The sequence below is a fragment of the Carcharodon carcharias genome, chromosome 12, assembly GCF_017639515.1.
Source record: "Carcharodon carcharias isolate sCarCar2 chromosome 12, sCarCar2.pri, whole genome shotgun sequence".
NCBI lineage: Eukaryota > Metazoa > Chordata > Chondrichthyes > Lamniformes > Lamnidae > Carcharodon > Carcharodon carcharias.
In genome coordinates, this window is record NC_054478.1 from 96,770,004 (window position 1) to 96,789,864 (window position 19,861).

The 19,861-nt window shown below is 40.9% G+C and overlaps 1 protein-coding gene across 1 annotated transcript in view; it reads right to left on the bottom strand.

The window, feature by feature from the left end:
* The window catches only part of LOC121284777 (collagen alpha-2(V) chain-like), a 326,682-nt gene that overhangs the window by 24,745 nt on the left and 282,076 nt on the right, over positions 1–19,861 (bottom strand). Inside the window, exons 43-49 of the mRNA XM_041200406.1 lie at positions 16,473–16,580; positions 10,551–10,658; positions 8,559–8,612; positions 6,560–6,667; positions 4,817–4,870; positions 1,177–1,284; positions 828–881 (exon numbers count right to left, since the gene is read on the bottom strand). Coding sequence (XP_041056340.1) covers positions 828–881; positions 1,177–1,284; positions 4,817–4,870; positions 6,560–6,667; positions 8,559–8,612; positions 10,551–10,658; positions 16,473–16,580 — 594 coding nt within the window. The remainder of the gene's footprint in view (positions 1–827; positions 882–1,176; positions 1,285–4,816; positions 4,871–6,559; positions 6,668–8,558; positions 8,613–10,550; positions 10,659–16,472; positions 16,581–19,861) is intronic.

Genomic DNA, 19,861 nt, shown 5'->3' on the forward strand with positions numbered 1-19,861 from the left:
CGTCGATATTAGCTTTTGACAAAGCTTAAAGAAAGGAGTTTTATAGGATATATTCATACTGGATTCAAAATGGTCATTTGGTAACTACTACGACCTTAAATTTCTTCGATCCAACTTGCGCCAAAATTTCCTAAAAATCTCATTTACATGCGCTGGAACATAAACACCAGTGCAACACAAGCACAAATTTAGTGTAACTATTATGGTACTGAAGAAACATGCATGGAAGCTTCATTCTTCAAGTTTGAAGCCATCAAACCATCAGTTCTGCATGTTAAACTGCACAGATTACTTTCAAAAATGAAAATGGAAAGGGATTTTTTTTGTTACAGATTGTGATGCCATAATAAAGCATTCAAAGATATAAAGAAAACGCAGTTCAGGTCCAGGTGAGAATTAAAAATAAAAAGCACCAAAAAAGTTGTTCCCGAATTCCAATGGTATTGTATGGGGCCTGTTCCAAAGCTGAAACTCTTATTATACAATTTGGGATTCGGTGCTGTGCCTACATTTTAGGGAGTGCATGTATACTGTTTAGATTGGAATAGATGAGGAAAATTTACACATGCACAGGGGCAAAGCTATGTTATTGAGCTAAATAGGGTTTCAGTAGAAATAGCTTGGAGGCAAGGAGCAAACTCACATGGTGTCAAGTAATTTGCTTACACACAAATTTTTGCAGGAGAAATGGTGAAATGCTGCTCTTGTGCCTGTCCTGTGCAAAAGCTATGGCCAGGTTTTGAGTCATGGTTCAAAGAAACTTACAAGATGATTATTTGTGAATTCTGCTTGTTGTATTAAACTGGTACACGTTGAAATATACTTACTCTTGGACCAAATGGCCCTGGAATTCCAGGACCACCCTGCTCACCAGATGGACCCTAAATAAGAGAGAAAAGAATTGGATTTGTTTAATCCTTTGAATAGTAGAAGGATTCTGACCAGGATTTTCAATTTCTGCATTTGGTGCTCTGAGATCGGCTGTCCATTAATTTTAACAGGTGGAATATAGCAGACAGATGTAAATTGAAGCAGAAAACCATGACCTACTGTATTTATCGAGTATACAATTATAATGCAAGGAAAACACTGTGGAGTTTTGCATTAAAAATGGTAAAATGAAGTTTATTGTAAATAAAGTAAAACCTCTTTTGAAATGATGTGAAAGTTACTTACAGGAGGACCAGGAAGACCCTGTAAACCAGTAAATCCACGATGACCTTTCTGACCTCGTTCACCCTGAATTCCATTTTCACCTTTGTCACCACGGGGACCTTGAGGGCCCTATGGAAGTCAATCCAAAATTAAGAAGATGAATCTCCCTAATAATAAAATATAGCATAATTTGATAACATTCAAATAGTTTGGATAGCAGTTTCTGCTAGAACATACTTGTTTTTCAGTGCAAATTGCCCAAAATTGGTCAAATCAGCACAATGCTTGTGCAAATTACAAGCATAAATTCCATTTAGCAATCTTTCCTGTTAGTTTAAAAAAAGATTGCACCAAAATTCTGCCCCACACACAAAACTGCTCCATCCAAATCAAATTAATCACCACAGTGAATTTCTGCTAATTGCAACTGTTTATGAGCATTCAAGAAGTCTTAAAGTTAACTATTTTTTTAGATGCAAAGACACGACAGACACTTCTTAAAAGCTTTTACTTTAAAAAAATTGACTAAGAAACAGACTATTGTAACTGAATGCAATGAATAAATGGTTCTGTATAGTTTTTTAAAAGTCATTTTCAGATTTAAAAATTAGGTTAATCACAGGCGATTAAAAATGCTTAAGTTTTTGATAAATACATTTAAACTTTATTAATCAAATGGAAGCATCAAGAAGTATTTTTTAAAAAGCAAAAACACTTAAAAATTATGTTCTAAAATGCTGCCGAATTGTGCTGATCTACGCCAGCGTTTCCGTTTGACAACATGCAGGAGTTTAAGCATAAACACGAGAACCAAAAAAACACTGCTCAAAACTGGCACAATTCTGAGTGCAGCATGCAACCAGATCGCCAATTGTGCCCGAAGCAAAACTCTTTTCATATGACTGAGGAAAAAAGGATGGAAGGAAACAATTTCTGTTTTATGTATCATATTCTATCAATTTAGAAATAGCCTGAATATACTAACACGCATTCAGAAATATGCTTTAGGCACCCTGTATCATACCAATGGATTGCTTTGCATGTAACATTTTAACAAGCGCATAGTTTTATATGTACATTAGAGTGGCCCTCAAACGCAGGTTAATGCATCCACCTGAAATTCATATCTGCTATTTTAGCAGTGGCATTAATCTATTTATGTTAAGTGGGTCAATGCCTCATCAAAATAAGAATACAGTCATTTGAAACACTGCATGAAGCAATTGTATATTTTGCTGCTATTTCAGGGCAAGTCCTAGGATCATACGAAAGCTCAAGGGAATTATTAATGACTCTGAGATCATCTTTGAGTGAGGAAAGTACATATTTTCTTCTGTGCTCATTATTTGAACTATTTTTTTCCAACTTATTTTGGGTTTTTGTTATTTAAATAATAATTTGCAGTCCACATCAATTTTAGTTATACTTACTCTAGAGGACAATATTGGTCTTCACCAGTAACATACAATGAGCTGGGAATGAATTGGCTGCATATTTTGCACTCTGCATGATTTTCATTTCCATTTAAGATGATAGAGGAGAACAGCAGGCACTGTGTAAAAGGCTGTTGATTCATAATGAGCTCATTTCACACTAATGGCAAAGACAAATTTCTTTGGAAAGTGTTATACATTAGCTTTCATAATTAATGATGATAAACCAATATTTTGCCCCATGACTAACACAAAAACAAAGTATTGTGGAAATCTGAAATAAAAACAGAAAATTGGAACCACTCGGCATGGCTGGCAAGAAACATGGGGAGAAAAACAGAATTAATGTTTTAAGTCGATGACACATTTGATGAAAGGCCTTGACCTGAAATGTTGGTCTGGATTTTCCAGTCCCGCCAGCGGCAGGCATTGTCACAGGTGGGGCAGCAAAATTTGGAGAGAGGTCCACCACTGGCGGGACTGCAAATCCTCTGGTTAACTCTGTCTCTCTCTTTACACAGATGCTGCCAGACTTGTTGAACATTTCCAGGATTGTCTGTTTTCATTTTTGTCTCAACACTACTGTCCCAGAATTGCAACAGTAGATAATGTAAGTTGATAAATTATTCTAAACCATACAGCTATTTGGCTGTTTTGATAGATAACAAGAGTTGCATTGTAAAATCTTTACATGGTTTCATGAATTTGTAAAAGAGATTTTGAGCTATAATCAGTAAATTACTGATTTATGTTCTTATGCACCTAATCATGTTTTTATATTGGAAGGATAATGAGTCTTCGGTTTTTATTTCTTTATGTACAATAAATATATAGGGATAACACTGCTGCAAAACTTTGTTTTTTAGGGACTGATTTTTACCTTCTTTTGTGACTATGGGGAACACAATATCTTCTGATCTTTGGAGTTCAATTCCTGCATTTACAGCCTGTATTTACATAATCCCAATTTATGCAGAGGGATCCATTTCAACTCCTGAGCACTACTCCAGCAACCTGTGCAACATTTTCATTATGCACCAGCAGTTAACCCCATGGTTCGCCTAAATGTAACTTTTAAATCATGCAGTTTTGGGCTAGACTTATATTAGCATTGCTAAAGTTTATTCCGAGTAAAACCATGATACTCCCCAAAGAATAGATTTTCATTACACTATTCTGTGACTATTGAAACACAACAGATAAATGTGATCAGCACACAACTATAACACTCAACATCAGCCTCAAACCCAAGTCTCAAAGGTGAAATGATTTGTACTTATGTAATACTCAGGTACATTGGATGCAAGTTAATACTTCCCCCACCTCTGCAGGCAGTGGGCTGGGCCATATGATCAGGTGAGAAGGCACGGGTTAGAGCACCCATCACCTCCCTGACTCCCCCCAATTAAGTCAGTGGCAAGGGTGGTCAAGGTCGGACTTCCCAGTTAGAGGCCAATTGAGGACCTTAAGTGGCCAATTAAGGACCACAAGGGCTTCATTCCACTGCCACTTTTATACAACCAGCAACAGGCACAGGGGTGGCATATGCCACATGGGTACAGTTTTGTGGCCTCCCTGCTGATTCAAATGGGGAGGGGTTCTTTAGTTTGAGTACTCTGTGTCCCACAAAGGACTCCCTGGCAGCATGGACCACTGCCATTGAAAGAGACCCCGCAATGACAGGCCCCCCTCCCCCCTTGGCCCCAGTGAGCCTGCCCCACTAACCTCTCTTTTGAGGTCTCCTTCACGGCTGCTGCTCTAGGGCTTGCTGCAGGCCCAGCAGAAGTCACTGCTCCTTGTGGTACTGCTGGGTCTGGAGGGCTGCTGAGCCTCTGATTGGCCAACAGCTCTTTGAGGCAAGCTATTTTCTAAGGCATGGGAACTCAGATGGCAGGCAGCTAAATGCCTTATAGACATTTAATCTCATCAGAGCTCCCAGAAATAGCCGTGACAGGGTTACCACCGGGGTTACTGCCACAGCCATTAAATCCATCTCCTTAAATGTGATACATTCACGGTCAACTCACAGAGAAAACAGAGATAAGCAAATATATTTTGCTTGTTATTGAAGATTGCATTTAACTTAAATGCATGCTGAGACTGCAGAGGTCAGTAGTATCAAATTACATTTCATGAATCCTGGATCAATCAAAATATCATCTGGATAGAATATAAAGCAGTCCATGTCTTCATTGTACAAATACAGAATAATAAGTTAAACAGCTTACTGGTAGTCCACGCCCTCCAGCTCGACCAGAGGGTCCCAATGGGCCATGAGAACCCTTTGAGGAAAATGGAGAAAAAGAGTTATTTGTACCATACAAAAACTTCATATCTGAGACTATTGGCATTACTAAATGGAGTATATCAAATGGCAGGGAAATTTCAAAAACATAATGGGGAGAATCTTATCCTCGTCGGGAGTTTGGACAGGAGCGGGCGTGTAGCCTATCGCCGCCTGCAATCGGCTGCGCGCCGCCATTTTACGTGGGCGGGCCAATTAAGGCCTGGCCAGTGTGACGCGCACCGGGAAGCACTGAGTGCTCCCTGTATGTGTGTGTGTGTGTGTGTGTGCATGTGTGTGTGTCGGGGGGTGGGGGGGGGGGGGAGGGGGGGGGGGGGGGGGGGGAGTTGGAGGCTGAGTCAGGGCCTGTGCTATTTCGTGCATGTACGCGAAAGAGCGCAGAAATCTCCCTGAGGCACAGAGCTGTCTCAGGGAGATTAGTTTGATTTTGGAAAATTTTAATAAAGAAAAAAAAATTTAAGACATGTTCCCTCATGTGACAGTGTCAATGAATTTTATTAAAAATTTTTACTAAACTTTAAAAACCTTCATGAAACCTCATCCCGCCTGTGGATGAGGTTTCATGATAAATGCAAAGGCTGCCTGGGCTCTTCGCCTGCTCACCAACCTTAAGGTTGAACAGGCAGCTCATTTATTTATTTTAATTAGTTTTTAATTGGCCTTGATAGGCCTTTGACGGATCGGCAGGCATGCAGCCGACTCCACTGCGCGCCCGCCGAACGGAAGATCTGAATGACGTTGGGGCGCATGCCTGATGTCACTGTGTATCATTTTACACATCGGCGAGCGGGACCTGCTCCAGTTCGCCAACCCAAAGATTCTGCCCAATGAGGCTGTTTTAACTTTCGCTACTGGGTGATGGTGCTTTGAACACCTGTTTTCAGGCCCATCCAATTCTCCTTTTTGTGTTAGACAATAGAAAGGAGAATGAATATGTCTAATGGGAGTGGATGGCCAATCTGTCTGCACCCCACCCATTGGCGAAAGTTAATAGCTACCCTGTGCAGTTTTGGCTGACAGTGAACTTGTGTTTCTTTACAAGTTTCTCTGCATAATTTTTTTTATATGCATCCAAACTATAGGTTACAATTTCAAAACAGAATGTAACGCATAGGTTTGCTAAATGCATACTATGGCAGCAATTAATTAAAGTGAAACTTACATTTTTATGCTAAAAAAATGTAGTTTTAAAGATGATGTTCGTCATTGAGAAAAAGAGACTCTAAACTGATTCATCCAAAGAGGATCATGGACAAATAAAGCCTGGGGTTTTAACATTGTTAGGTTAGAGGGATAACCATTCAACAAAGTAACAGGAGTGTCCATATAATTTTTATTCATGAGTATACCAGTGGTTCAGTAGTTTACATTCAGTAATCATTCTGTGACCAAGGCTTTTGATCTACAGTTATTTCTAATCCTTGGTCTACATTATTCATGAAATTAGCAGTAGCATCTATACAACTATATTGGACATAAGGGGAGAATATTTTTTCTTCCATTTGTTAATGTTAGTAAAGTGGCATCGTGATCATAATGTAGATTTATTAAGACACTGCCATTTTCCTCTATTTAGAGCAAAAAGCAAAATTTTAGTCTGGCTTTACTGCCAAGGAAAAGCATTCAGAGCAAAACATTGCCCTTAAATACTTAATGGGAAACTTACTGTTTCACCTCTAGCACCCGCCTCTCCAGTTGGACCAATGGGACCTGGGGCCCCAGGAACACCTTGTACACCTGGAACACCTGCAGGTCCTGGATCCCCACGATCGCCCTATGCACAAAAAACATAAGAACGTATGAATATAGAAGGTGGGGTAGGCCATTCGGCTTTTCAAACCTGCTCTGTCCTTTCCTCAAATCTACTTTCCTGCCCAATCCCCATATCTCTTAATTCCCCTAGAGTCCAAAAACCTAGCTATCTCTGTCTTGAATATATCCAATGACTGAGTATCTCTGCTCTGGGATAGAGAATTCAAAGATTCACAACCCTCTGAGTGAAAATATTTCTTCTCATTTAAGTCCTAAATGACCAGCTCCCCAATCAGGGGAAACATTCTCTCAGCATTTACCATGTCAAGTCCTCTCAAAATCTTCAATATTTCAATGAGAATAACTCTCATTCCTCTGAACTCCAGAGAGTATAGGCCCGCTCTGTTCAAACTCACTTCATAGGGCAACCCTCTCATCCCAGGAATTAATCTAAGGAACATTTATTGCACTTCATTTAAGGCAAGTATATCTGCCCTTCGGCATGGAGACCAAAACTGTTCACAGTGCTCTAAGTATGATCTCACCAAAGCCCTGCACAGTTACAGCAAGATTTCCCTACTCTTCGGTTCAAACTTTGCAATAAAGGCTAATGTACTATTTGTCTTCCAATTTGCTTGCTGTACCTGCATGCTACCTTCCTGTCTTTCATATACAAGGACACCCAAATTCTTCTGAGCATTAGTACATTCTCATCATTTAAAAAATATTCTGTATATCTATGCTTCCTAAGTAAGTGAATAACTTCGCATTGTCCATTATATACTCTATCATCTTCTCATAGCATTTACTCTACTTCTCGCCACTTAATTGCCCATCTATATTCCTTTGCAGATGCTTTGGGCCAAATTTTCAATGTGGGGTCAGGAACCCAACATCCAGATGAATTCAGGGTCTTGACCCTGCGCACGACCTGCGTGGCTATCGCTACGCTATTTTTAAATTTAAATGGGCAAGTTGGCCAGGTGGTGAACTTGGCACCCAGTTAGAGATGCTGAGCATCTCTGGGAGATGGATTTGTCTGCCTGATGCCAACAGCAAAGAATAGAGCAAGTAATATAAGGCCTGGAGGTCCAACAAGGTGGCAAGTGACCGTGGACCATCGGCACCACTTGTGCCGGTGCTAGTTCACCCTTCAGATTGGAAATAAAAACACCTGCACAGAGTTATTTGGGCCTCTGGTGAACCCGACAACAATACATGAACGTGCGTAAGTCTGCTAAAGCCCACCTGAAGAAAATGTGATATTTCCAAGCCCAAATGGACAGGTCTCTTAACAAGCTCCATAATGAGCTCAAGGGCCTATTAACTGGCAGTAACAGGATTTCCTGCTCTCTCCCCACCCATGCCAGCACTTTCAAAATTCAAAACAGTTCCAGAGGTGTAAGGATCCTAAGACAACTGCCAGGAGTATGATTTTCAAGTCTCACCTGCAATTATGGCCCTTTGAAAATCCCAGCCCTTATATCCTCCTCACAGCTTACTTTCCCACCTATCTTTGTATCATCAGCAGACTTGGATACGTTACACTTAGGCCCTTCATCTACGTCATTGATATAGGTTGCAAATAACTGAGGCTGTAGCCCATTAAAAACAGCCTGCCAACCTGAAAATGAACCATTTATTCCTACGCTTTTTTTTTGCTTTAACCAAGCCTCGATCCACGCTGATATATTATCCCCAACCCTAAAAGCCCTTAACCTGTGTAACAACCTTGCGAGCAGTACCTTATCAAATGCTTGAGAAAATCCAAGGCTGCTTAATAGAAGAACATGACAATGTGCAGTTTAAAACGCTTTAACTCTTCCATGTGACTTTTGTGTATATAGTGCAAATATAAAAATAGAAGTTTGCTAGAACTTATAGAACCTATTTTGAGTTTTTTTTTGTTTTACCGGCTCTCCTGCACGACCATCACGTCCAGGAGTGCCATCAATTCCTGGCATTCCCTAAGAGAAAAAGATAACAACTGATTACGAAAAGTACAGTATATAACACAACATTCAGGAATTAAAAGTACTCAACTGTGGCTCAGTGGCAACATTCCTGCCTCTGGGTTATGAGGTTGTGTGTTCAAATCCAACACCAGAGACTGGGCTCACAGTCCCAATGCAGTACTGAGGGAATGCTGCATTGTTAGAATTGCTATCAGCTGAAATTTTATACTGGGTTCCTGGGTCAGATTTTTTGCAGAGTCGAGCCAATTTCAGAAGCCTTTAAAAATGGCAGCAGGACCAGGATGCAGAAGTCCAGCCCCCATTCCCAGAAGATCCCATTTTTGGTGGTAGGGCAGGAGTGGGGGAAAGGGCATGAATTACATAGGTAGGAAACCCAAACTCAACAAGGCCACTTGAAATTAGTGCTGAGTTCAAACAGTCCATGTTTCCACTGGTCCAAGGGACTTAACCCACAGTATTAGAGTCACAAATTTAGGGAGATAATGTAAACACCCTTGAAGTGTGGATACAGTCTGTTAATTGTCATGATCTGAAGTTATTTAAATCCCTTAAACATAAAAAAGACCAAGCTACAATTGTCAGTTAGAGTCCAAAAACAAACACATATTGCTGGAGTGCATTAATTGACGGGCCATCTGGTGTAGCTTAGGGGGAAAAAGCATCTGTTCCTGCAATTTCAGTAGAGTTCATTGTTGACATTTCCCAAGAGCTGTTATTATGGCTGAGCACATTATGAATGCCTGGCTGAGTATCAGAAGCTCCAAAACCACTTAACTCAGCGAGAAGCTGAGCTCACATTTTGATTGATGGCTTCAAAAGGCTATTAAAGGATTAGCTGTCTTTAATGTGGTTACTGAATATAAGCGTGCTTATTTTTACAACAGATTGACTACTTGAGGGGATTTAAAATCTTAGAATGGGTTTCATGAATTAAGGCTTTTTATGTATCAAGTTTGTATGAATAAGATGGTTAGCAGTTGATTTTTTTCATCTCCAGATAGATTCTGAGGTCTGCTTGTAGTTGATACTGGATGAGTATTTTTGGAGCTGGCATGGGTAGGTATGTGTGGCCATGGAGGTGATATGGGAGTATGAGGTAGCATGGAGGTGGCATGAGGATATGAGTGGCCATGAAGGTGACATGGAGGTACAAGTAGCTATGGAGATGAAATAGGTGGGATGAGGTAGCATGAGGGCATGAGATGGCATGGGGGTGTCATGAGGATATGAAAGGCCATGGAGGTGGATTGGGGGCTATGAATGGCCACAAAGTGGCATGAGGAATATGATTGAGTATGGGAGAACTGAGACAGGCTTTCTAACCAGCTCACCTTGGCACTCGCCTGCCTCCGTGGCCGCCTTCGAACTGTCTTCCGAACTGGCAGATCTGACTTGATCAGGTCCTCGCCCCCACCCTCCCTGCGCACCACATCCCCCCCACCCACTCGGAGCGAAAATCATATGTGTGTGGGTTGTTTCCATGAAGACATGTCTGCCGAGGCAGGAGATTTCCTGACTCAAGGTTCCTGCCTCCTTGGCGAAATTTTGGCCCTCTGTCTGGCCTCTCTGGTGGATATAATAGATCCCATAGCAATAATTCAAAGAGGAGCAGTCGAGAACTTCCCATGCCTTAGCCAATATTTATCCTCGTCAACATCACTAAAACAAATTATCTAATAATTATTATTATATTGCTGTTTGTGGGATTTTGCTTGTGCCGTTAAATTTTCTACATTATAACAGTGACTACACTTCAAAAGTACTTCTTTGGCTGTAAAGCACTTTGGGATGCCGTAAGGTGGCGAAAGGTTCTATATAAATCCAACTCTTCCTTTTTCATTCAAATGAATAATTGCAGTAAATAGCTGGACTCTTACAAGTATAAACCTACTTAAAGATAAGATTCAAGCAATGTGAGTATTTACTTACATCCTGACCAGCTTCACCAGTTGGGCCACGGGCACCATTTGGGCCAGTTGGGCCTGAAGGGCCTCTTTCACCAGGAGATCCTGTTGGTCCTTGTTTCCCAGGTTGGCCCTGAAAATCCAACAAAACCTGTTATACCGTTGTCAGTTTTATAAAAGTATAATTGAGTGGATAATACAAAGCCTTGTAATTTAAAAAATGGGTAAACTGAGTTGCAAAACTAAAAAAATGCGAAGAGACTCTTAAATTCTAAATACTTTAGAATATTTTTCTCATAGGAAAATGTAATTAGAAAAGTATACAACGGCGCATCAGGTGCATCAAATAACTGGCTTCAACTGAAGCATTCCACATAGCAACCAGGCTTTTATACCTGACTTATCAGTCACCAGGAGATATATCTGAAAAACCTCCAGTAACCCAGTCATCCTTAAGGGATAATTCTTAATGGAACTTTCAAAAATGGTCTAATAGACTAGAACCCAAAAGGGTAGTTCAGAAACACCCAACATTTTGACCAACCACTATAAACATGTTTTTAAATTGTATTTTGTTTACATTGTTTCAAAAGTAAAATCTACGTCTTATCCTTTAAACTGAAATCCTTCCACGATAACTGCTCAGGACATGGGGTGGGATGGGGGCAGAACATGCATGGGGTGAAGTACCATAGGAGGGGCCTCCATTGGGCACAGGTTTGATGCCATGGGGGTTTTATCATAAACCCACTTTTCCAGAACAACAACTCTTGCATTGGATGGAGCCTTATGTGGAGGTGGTCGTCCCACCCACTGGGTTAAAATTCAGGGACAAGCTCAACTCCCCTTGGCCAAGTCAACCTGAGTTGATTTTACACCTTGCATGTCAGTAATTGACTCAGGATGGGAAATTGGCCCCCATCTGGGGGAAAGACCCACCTCTGATAGCTGCCAGCCAATCAAATGGCCAGCACTCTCTAATCCCAGCAGCACCACCAGGAGCCATAGAGCCAGATACAGAGGTAAGTCTGAGGTTTCACCAGGGCCAGGCTGCCAGGCCCTGGCAAGGGGATTGGGGGACCAGGTTCTCCTGGGCATGAGGAGGTGAAACCAAGCCGGGAGCAAGGCAGGGTAAGGGGGTGTAACATTATGGCGGGGGGCTCCATTTATGCACAGGGTTCCTGAATAGGAGGCGCACCCCCCGCAACCGTCAAGCTGCCAACAGACTGCCAACCTCTCCACTTGGCCTGGGCATCTGCTGGGTAAAATACAACCAGTGGTGGGTGGCAGCCTTTAAATAGCCATTAATTGACTACTTAAGGGTCTCAATTAGCTCATGGCAAACAGGCCACCTGATGAACCCCCCAGTGATGGTAGAATGCCAGCAGCAGTGGATAGGGGATGGGCCTGTGCTGCCTCCATTGTGTACGTTGTTCAACCCCACCTCCCCACCCACCACCTAGCAACGGCCTCCAAGGTTCAGGGGACACATAAAATTCCACCCAGTATATTTTCACTCCACCAATCAATAAAAAATTGTGCAAGTTTCTAGTTTAGGTTGTGAGCTTGATGCTGAACGTAAGATATCCATATATATGTTTAATGGGTACATTACCAGTATTCACCAACAAGTCTTTTTATGTAGGTTAAGGTAACATATTAGTCGTTTTATTTAAGGTAAAATAGGACATTTAACTGAAGCATAGGCATCTCTAATTTTGTTTCGAACATAAATTGTGGAACATATTAAATAAAAACAACAAGTTGCATTTATATACTACATTTAACATTGCAAAATATTGCAAGACATTTCCCAGGAGCAGTATCAAACAAAATTTGACACAGAGCCGCTTGAGATATTAGGGCAGATGACCAAAAACATTGTCAGAGTGGTAGGCTTTAAGGAGTGTCTTAAAGTAGCAAAGTGAGGTTTAGGAGGCGAATCACAGAGCTTAGCACCTTAGCAGCTGTGTAAAGATACGAGCCTAAATTTTTTCTCTAGAACTTTTCAAAAATACATTGCTTTGAACTGTCTATTGACTTCTGGCAGGTGCAGTGATTATTGAATCAAAATGTTTAAGTTGGCTATGGAAAAGGACAAGGAACAATCCAGAGTAAGTATAATTAACTGGGGGAAAGCCAACTTCAATGGGATAAGAATGGATCAGGGCTGAATAAATTGGAATCAAAGGTTAATAGGAAGAATCGGAGCTGAACAATGGACTACCTTCAAAGATGGGAAGTGTGGGCACAGTCAAGCTAAACTCCCCCAAAAGTGAAAGATAGGGTAAACAAATCCACTGCTCTCTGGATGACAACGGAGACCGAGATTAAGATGAAGAAAAAAAAGTATGCTTATGACAGATGTCAGGTGGACAAAACAATGGAGAACCAGGCTGAATGTAGAAGGTTCAGAGGGAAAGCAAAAAAGCAAATAAGGGAAGCAGAGAGAGAGTATGAAAAAAGACAGGCAGCTAACATAAAGGAGAATCCCAAAGTCTTTTTATAGGAACAGTAAAAAGGTGGTAAAATGAGGAGCAGGGCAGGTTAGAGACCAAAAAGTGATTAACACATGGAGGCGGGGCACGGCTGAGGTATTAAATGAATACTTTGCAAATATCTTTACCAAGGAAGAAGATGCAACCCAGGCCATGGTGAAAGAAGGGGTAATTAATACACTAGAAGGATCTGAAATTGGTAAGGAGGAGGTATATACCTTATAAACTATATTTAAAGTTGATAAGCACCAGGACCAGATTCGATGCACCCAAGGGTACTGAGGGGCGTGAGAGTGGAAATTGCCTGTAATGGCTGTAATTTTTCAGGATGGTCCCAGAAGACTGGACAATTACAAATGTAACACCCTCGTTCAAAAAAGTGTGCAAAGATAAGCTGAGCAACTACAGACCAGTCAGTTTAACTTTGGTGGTGGGGAAATTTCTAGAAACAATAATTGGAACAAAATGAATAATTACATGGACAAATAGGGTTAACTAAGAAAAGCCAACAAGGATTTGTTAAGGGAAAATCATGTTTAACAAACTTGCTGGAGTCTTTTGAAGATGTAATAGAGAAGGTTGATGAGGGTAATGCCATTGAGGTGTTGTACAAAGACTTTCAAAGGGCATTCGATACAGTTCTGCACAACAGACTTGTGAGAAAAGTTAAAGCTCATGGAATAAAAGAGACAGTAGCAACGTGGATACAAAATTGGCTGAGTGACAGGAAACAGAAAGTAGTGGTAAATGGATGTGTTGTGGGATGGAGAAAGGTTTGTAGTGGAGTACACCAGGGGTCACTGTTGGGACCCTTGTTCTTCCTGATATATATTAATGACCTGGACCTTGGTATATAGGACACAATTCCAAAATTTACAGATGATACAAAACTTAGAAGTATTGTGAGCTGGCAAGACAATAGTGTAGAACTTCAAAAAGATATAGACACGTTGGTGGAATGGGCAGATGAAGTTTAATGTGGAGGAATGTGAAGGAAGGACTTGGAGGGAAAATATAAAACAAATGATACAACTCGGAAGGGGGCACAGGAGTAGAGGGACCTGGGTGTATATGTGCATAAGTGATTGAAGGTGGCAGGACAGGTTGAGCATACAGTATCCTAGGCTTTATTAATAGAGGCATAAAAATATCCCTATTAGGAAGTTATGTTGAACCTGTATAAGACACTATAGTTCAGTCTCAGCTGGAGTATTGAATCTAGTTCTGGGCACTACACTTTAGGATAAAAATGAAGACACTGGAAAGAGTGCAGGAAAGATTCAGGAGAATAGTGCCAGGAATGAGTTATGAATACAGATTGAAGAAATTGGGACTGTTTTCCTTGGAGAAGAGAAGACTGAGAGGAGTTTTGATAGAAGTATTCAAAACCATGAAGGGTCTGGATAGAGTAGACAGTGAGAAACTGTTCCAAGTCATGAAAAGGTCAAGAACGAGAAGGCACAGATTTAAAGTAATTGGCAGAAGAAGAAAAAGTGACATGAGGAAAATCTTTTTCAGGCAGCAAGTGAATACATTGCCTGAGTGTGGTGGAGGCAGATTCAGTTGAGGCATCCGAAAGGGAATTAGACCGTTATCTGAAAAGGGAGGATGAGCAGGGTTATGGGGAAAAGGTGGAGGATTGGCACTAGGTGTAGTCATTCTGTGATTCAGTATCACAAATGATCTTGTATTATTAGAAGAAAGGGGAAATTAACATAATTAGAATTTACAGCCTTATTTTGTCTCTTCCTATGTCTGTGGGAATGCTTGCAACATAGTCAAACATAATTCCATTTTACTATTTCTCAGCATTAAGCTTTGCTAGACTGCAGTTTAACGTAATGATTGCTAGTCTAGATATCTCTCCTTCCTCTTCTCTAAGATGCATCCTTGATTATTCAAGGATTGCTGAGTCTTATGCTGTGATTTTATTACAGGGCAGGGTGAAGAGATAGGCCCCAGCTCTACCTCAGCCCAAACAGTAATTGAACCCTGTGCTGTTGGTGTTATTTTAAACCACATGTTAGTCGAATAGCCAACTAAGCCAACTGCAACGCGACTCCCCCCACCCCGGGATTATTTTAGATTTATTTCTCATCTGTTACAATTAGGGAACATTTGTTAAAATCTAAATGCTAACAATATGGAGTCAGCTTCAAACTATTAGAAAGCTAAAATAACTAAAACCTAAAGGATCTTCAAATTTACTACAACTAAAGTCACGGCTGCCAATGGTGAAGCTAATAAAATCAGGGATACACAAGAGGCCAGAATCAGAGGAGCATGGACATGAACTAGACCCAGCATGCAAAAAATCAGCTTAACTAAATGCACATAAAGGTTCACATCTAAATTACAGTGGATCTATGGAGCATGAGAACACAAAATTGCCAAAATAAATATTCCAATTCCAATTATTAGTCATTAAATTGTTGTAATTTTGCAAGCATTTGGTCAAAAAAAAAATGAGTGGGTTTGTGGTTAAAAGTTATGACTGATAAATAACATAATTATTTCCATACTAACTATAGAAAGTACTGTACTGCATTAGTAGCTCGAGACACGACATACAAGCAGAATTGTTACAGAGGTAAGAGCAAAATATTCAGGATGAACAAGTTATTTTGGATCTATGATTCTCACCACTGGGGTTTATTTGCCTCATGTCTGGGTCTGTTGTAAACTGGAGAATGATTGCTATGATTATCATTGTATCATGCAACCATGGACGGTTGGAATGGTGGAAGGTGAATCTTGTGTCTTCATTTTCCTTTATTCCTTCATGGGATGTAGGCATCATTGACAAGGCCAGCATTTGTTACCCATCCAAAATTGCCCTTGGCCTGAGTGGCTTGCGAGGTTATTTCAGAGGACGGTTAAGAGACAACCACATTGCTGTGGGTCTGGAGTCACATGTAGGCCAGACCAGGTAAGGATGGCAGATTTCCTTCACTGAAGGACATTAGTGAGCCAGAAGGGCTTTTATGACAATTAATGATAGGTTCTCATCTAACAGCTCTTATGTTTACAATGATGAAAACTGAAAACATACAATTTTCTATTTTCATTTAAATGGTAAGCAAAAAGACTTTGACACGGATTTCAATGTTATAAAATTGGAGTGAGATTCACAATTCCCATAATTATTTATATGCCAATGTTTTATGCATGAGAAATGAGTTTATCATTGTTCCTGCTAAGCAAAAGCTTAAAGGATGCCAAAATATAAACCAGTTTGAGCTTTTTCTTTTAATATAATTGAGAGCCTTTCAAAGTAGGGGAATTGAAAGTAAGTCTTTGGGAGTTAAACAATAATGCAAAGAGCTGAAGTTCAATACATTGTTGCAGTTGTTGCTTTCAGATCCATACAAATATTTATAGTTTCGGAATAACTGCACCTTAAATTAAAGTAGAAAAGGGAATGAAGCAGTTAACAAAGCAGTACTCACAGCAGGGCCAGGCAGGCCAGGCATGCCTCTTTCTCCACGATGACCTGGCAGGCCTGCGAGTCCTCTTTGTCCAGTTGTACCTTGTGGACCTGGAGGACCATCTGGGCCCTATAAGTTGCAACAGACACACATCATAGAGATACCAATTAAGGCACTATTATAGAAATAGTCATAGTAGGAAAACTGGGTTGTGAGGTCTATTCCAGCTGCAGCTAACAGCCCATGGAACATGGTCCAAAACAGCTGCAGCTGACAGCTTACAATCAGCATGAAAGTTTCAATGTATCTATGGCTTAAGAGTGGTGAAATGCTTTTTTTTGTGAGGAAATGTGCGCAAAGCTGATCTATGCTGTTATGTAGAGACATTACTAATTACAAATTTCCTTGAACCTTTGCATCACTTCTGCCAAAACTTTTTGCTGCTCATTTACATAGCCCCACCTTGCATGCAAAAGACCAGCTCATGTGGATTTTCTGCATTCTCACAAGGGGCAGGATTTTTGCCCCTGGCGGGGGTGTTCGGCGGGGGCAGGTGGGGGCAGTCAGGAAGCCGACCACTGCCTGCTCTGCGCTGCCTGTGTGGGTGGGGGGAGGAGGCCAAGTGGGTCTAGCGCAATTTTCGCGCATGTGCGCGGAAGAGTGCTTCAGTCTCCCGGAGGCAAGGAGCTGCCTCAGGGAAATGAAGCACTGTTTAAAAAATAAATAAAGGAAACAAAATTGTCATAAAACATGTCCCCTCATGTGACTTTGTCACATGAGCTGGGACGTGTTTTTAATTCAAAAATAAATTTTTTATTTGATGTTTATTTGCTTTAGGAAACCTCATCCCACCCATGGATGAGGTTTCCTAAAAGATATAAAGGCCACTCGGCCTTTTGAACTGCCCGCCAACCGTTAGGGTGGATGGGCGGTGTAAGTTTGAATTTAATTAGCTTCTTAATGGGCCTTTTAATTGTCAGCGGGTGTGCAGACAACTCCAGCACACGCCTGCCAAACAAAATATTGTGAGACTGTGCGATGATGTTGGGACGCTCGCCTAACATCTTCACACATCATTTTTACGCACAGGTGTGTCAGGCACGTGCCTGCCACCAAGCATAATATTCTGCCCCAGGAATGAAACTTACACCCATAAATTTAGAAGCTGCAAGATGCAGAATCATTTGATATAGGCTCAGCTGAGATTTCTGCTGCTTGATAGAGATTTCTTTTTGTGCATTTTTTCATATTTTATCTGATCCGTCCATCATACTGAAACAAAATGCCAACATTTTCTGACCGCTGCCCCTACTGCATTCAAAAGGATAAGCAGCTGGAATGGTCATCCCAATGAGTATACCCCTGTTTAACAGAGTATGCATAATAATGGCTACAGAAGAGCAGTAGAGACAAGCGCCATGGCTGAAGACAGCAACCCACTGACCACGACCTCTATTGATGCTACTGAATTAGACTCTTGCTTTAAATTGGTCTCTACATTTCGGCATTTGTGCAGGAAGTTTGGATGCAAGTTCCCATGGGAAGAATCAGCATAAATTTTCGGGTAATTTCGGTAGTAATGAGATTAAGGAAATTCTGGGTCATCATGTTGACTGTAGGCTGCAACTTTCAGATATTGAATCTGAGTGGCAAAATGAAATTCCCTTGAGTTTAACAACATAGTGGAAGCCAATCCCTAAATCTTGACAATATTGTTTTATAAATCTGTGCATGATTTTACCTCTATTTTGTTTCAAGAAATTACTTTAAAACAAATAATTTACTAACAAAGTCTCTGGCCCCAGCTAACACAGTGATCCATCCTATAGGCATGTACGTATATCTAATTGCTGAGTTTATACAGAAGGTAGTGTTATTCTAAGACTTCTAGATCCAAGCTAGTAAATTACTGTTTCACTACAATAATTCACCTTGCTATAGTCTTTTACTAAATTAACTACTGTCCTTCAAAAGTGCAGCATAACGTGATCAAATCTCTGCCTGGCGTGAACTAATCCTTGTTGAAATACCTAATATGCTCAGTTGGAATGTAACCACCAAGTAGATGTTTTAAATTACAAATTATAGAATAATAACTCCCTGTGATTCTGACTTGCATTCTCTTCTGGAATTGCTATCCTGTTCTTTGGATTCTGGTTCTTCATTCTCATCTAAGTTATATAAATCTCTCATGTCTCCTTTGGTGATTATTTTCTACATCACATGTTAACCTATATGAACATTACAAGATCTGACCTACATGTCTTTGAGCATTGGTTTCCTTTGACTCTTCTTCATGACCCATTAGCAGCACTCATCAAATCACTCATCAAATTTCCTCTTCCTGAAAGATGGAAGCTTTATTGCTCCTTTGTTAGAATAACATACTTTACTGTAATAACTTGAGTAACAGGGACATGGTGCCTAGAAATGGTCCCACATAGTCAATGTGCAGCCTGACCCAACGATGACCAGGCCATTCCCATGGGTGATGAGGAGCTAAAGCAGATAGGCTTCTGGTGTTGCTGGCAACGGGAACAGTGTTTAACCATGTTCTCGATGTCACTGGCCAGCAGACATAACTACGTGCCAACATATTCATCCTTGACGTGCCTGGGTGTGCCCTGTGGAGCTCTGCCAAGAGAGATTTTCTGCCCTGGGAAGGGACCACGACTCTGGAAATCCACAGCAAAATTCTGTCCTGGCAACTCAGTTCAGTTCTTCTAGAATAAAAGGGGTGCAGGTTATCAGGCACAAGGGTACTTGGCCAGCCTTGTAAAATGAAGTCTTTAACTTTTGACAGTACTGGGACTCTGCTCATCCAATTCTTGATCTGTTTAGTGCACATGAACGATGAATCCAAGAAATTTAACAACAACATTAACTCTGTTGTTGGTGTGTTGGGTGGGCTGCCCGGTAAGAAAGACGACTAAGTGTGTCTGCATTGGCTATATGTGAGCCAGGGTGGTACATGAATGTATACTCATAAGCTGATAGCATCAGACCCAATGCTGGATTCTCACAGAAGCTATATGTAGGATAGCTTTGTCTTTGCGGAACAAGCCTGTCGGCAGCTTATGGTCAGACACAATTGTAAAATGTCATCCATGCAGATATTGGTGAAACTCCTTAGCACCAAATACAACCAGCAGCCCATCTTTCTCCAGCTGGAAGTAGCCCTTTTCAGACTGGGAGAGTGATCTTGAAGCATAGCCAATGGGCCTTTCTGACCCATCCTCCATTTGATGTGACAGTGTGGCTCCTACGTCATAGGGAGAAGCAACACACATCAGCACTAGCTCTTTAGCTGGGTCATAATGTACCACCAAGCATGATGATTGAAGCAATTTCTTTGCTACAAAGGCTTTTTCTTGCTGTGAATCCCATGACCAGCAGTGGTTCTTCCTCAG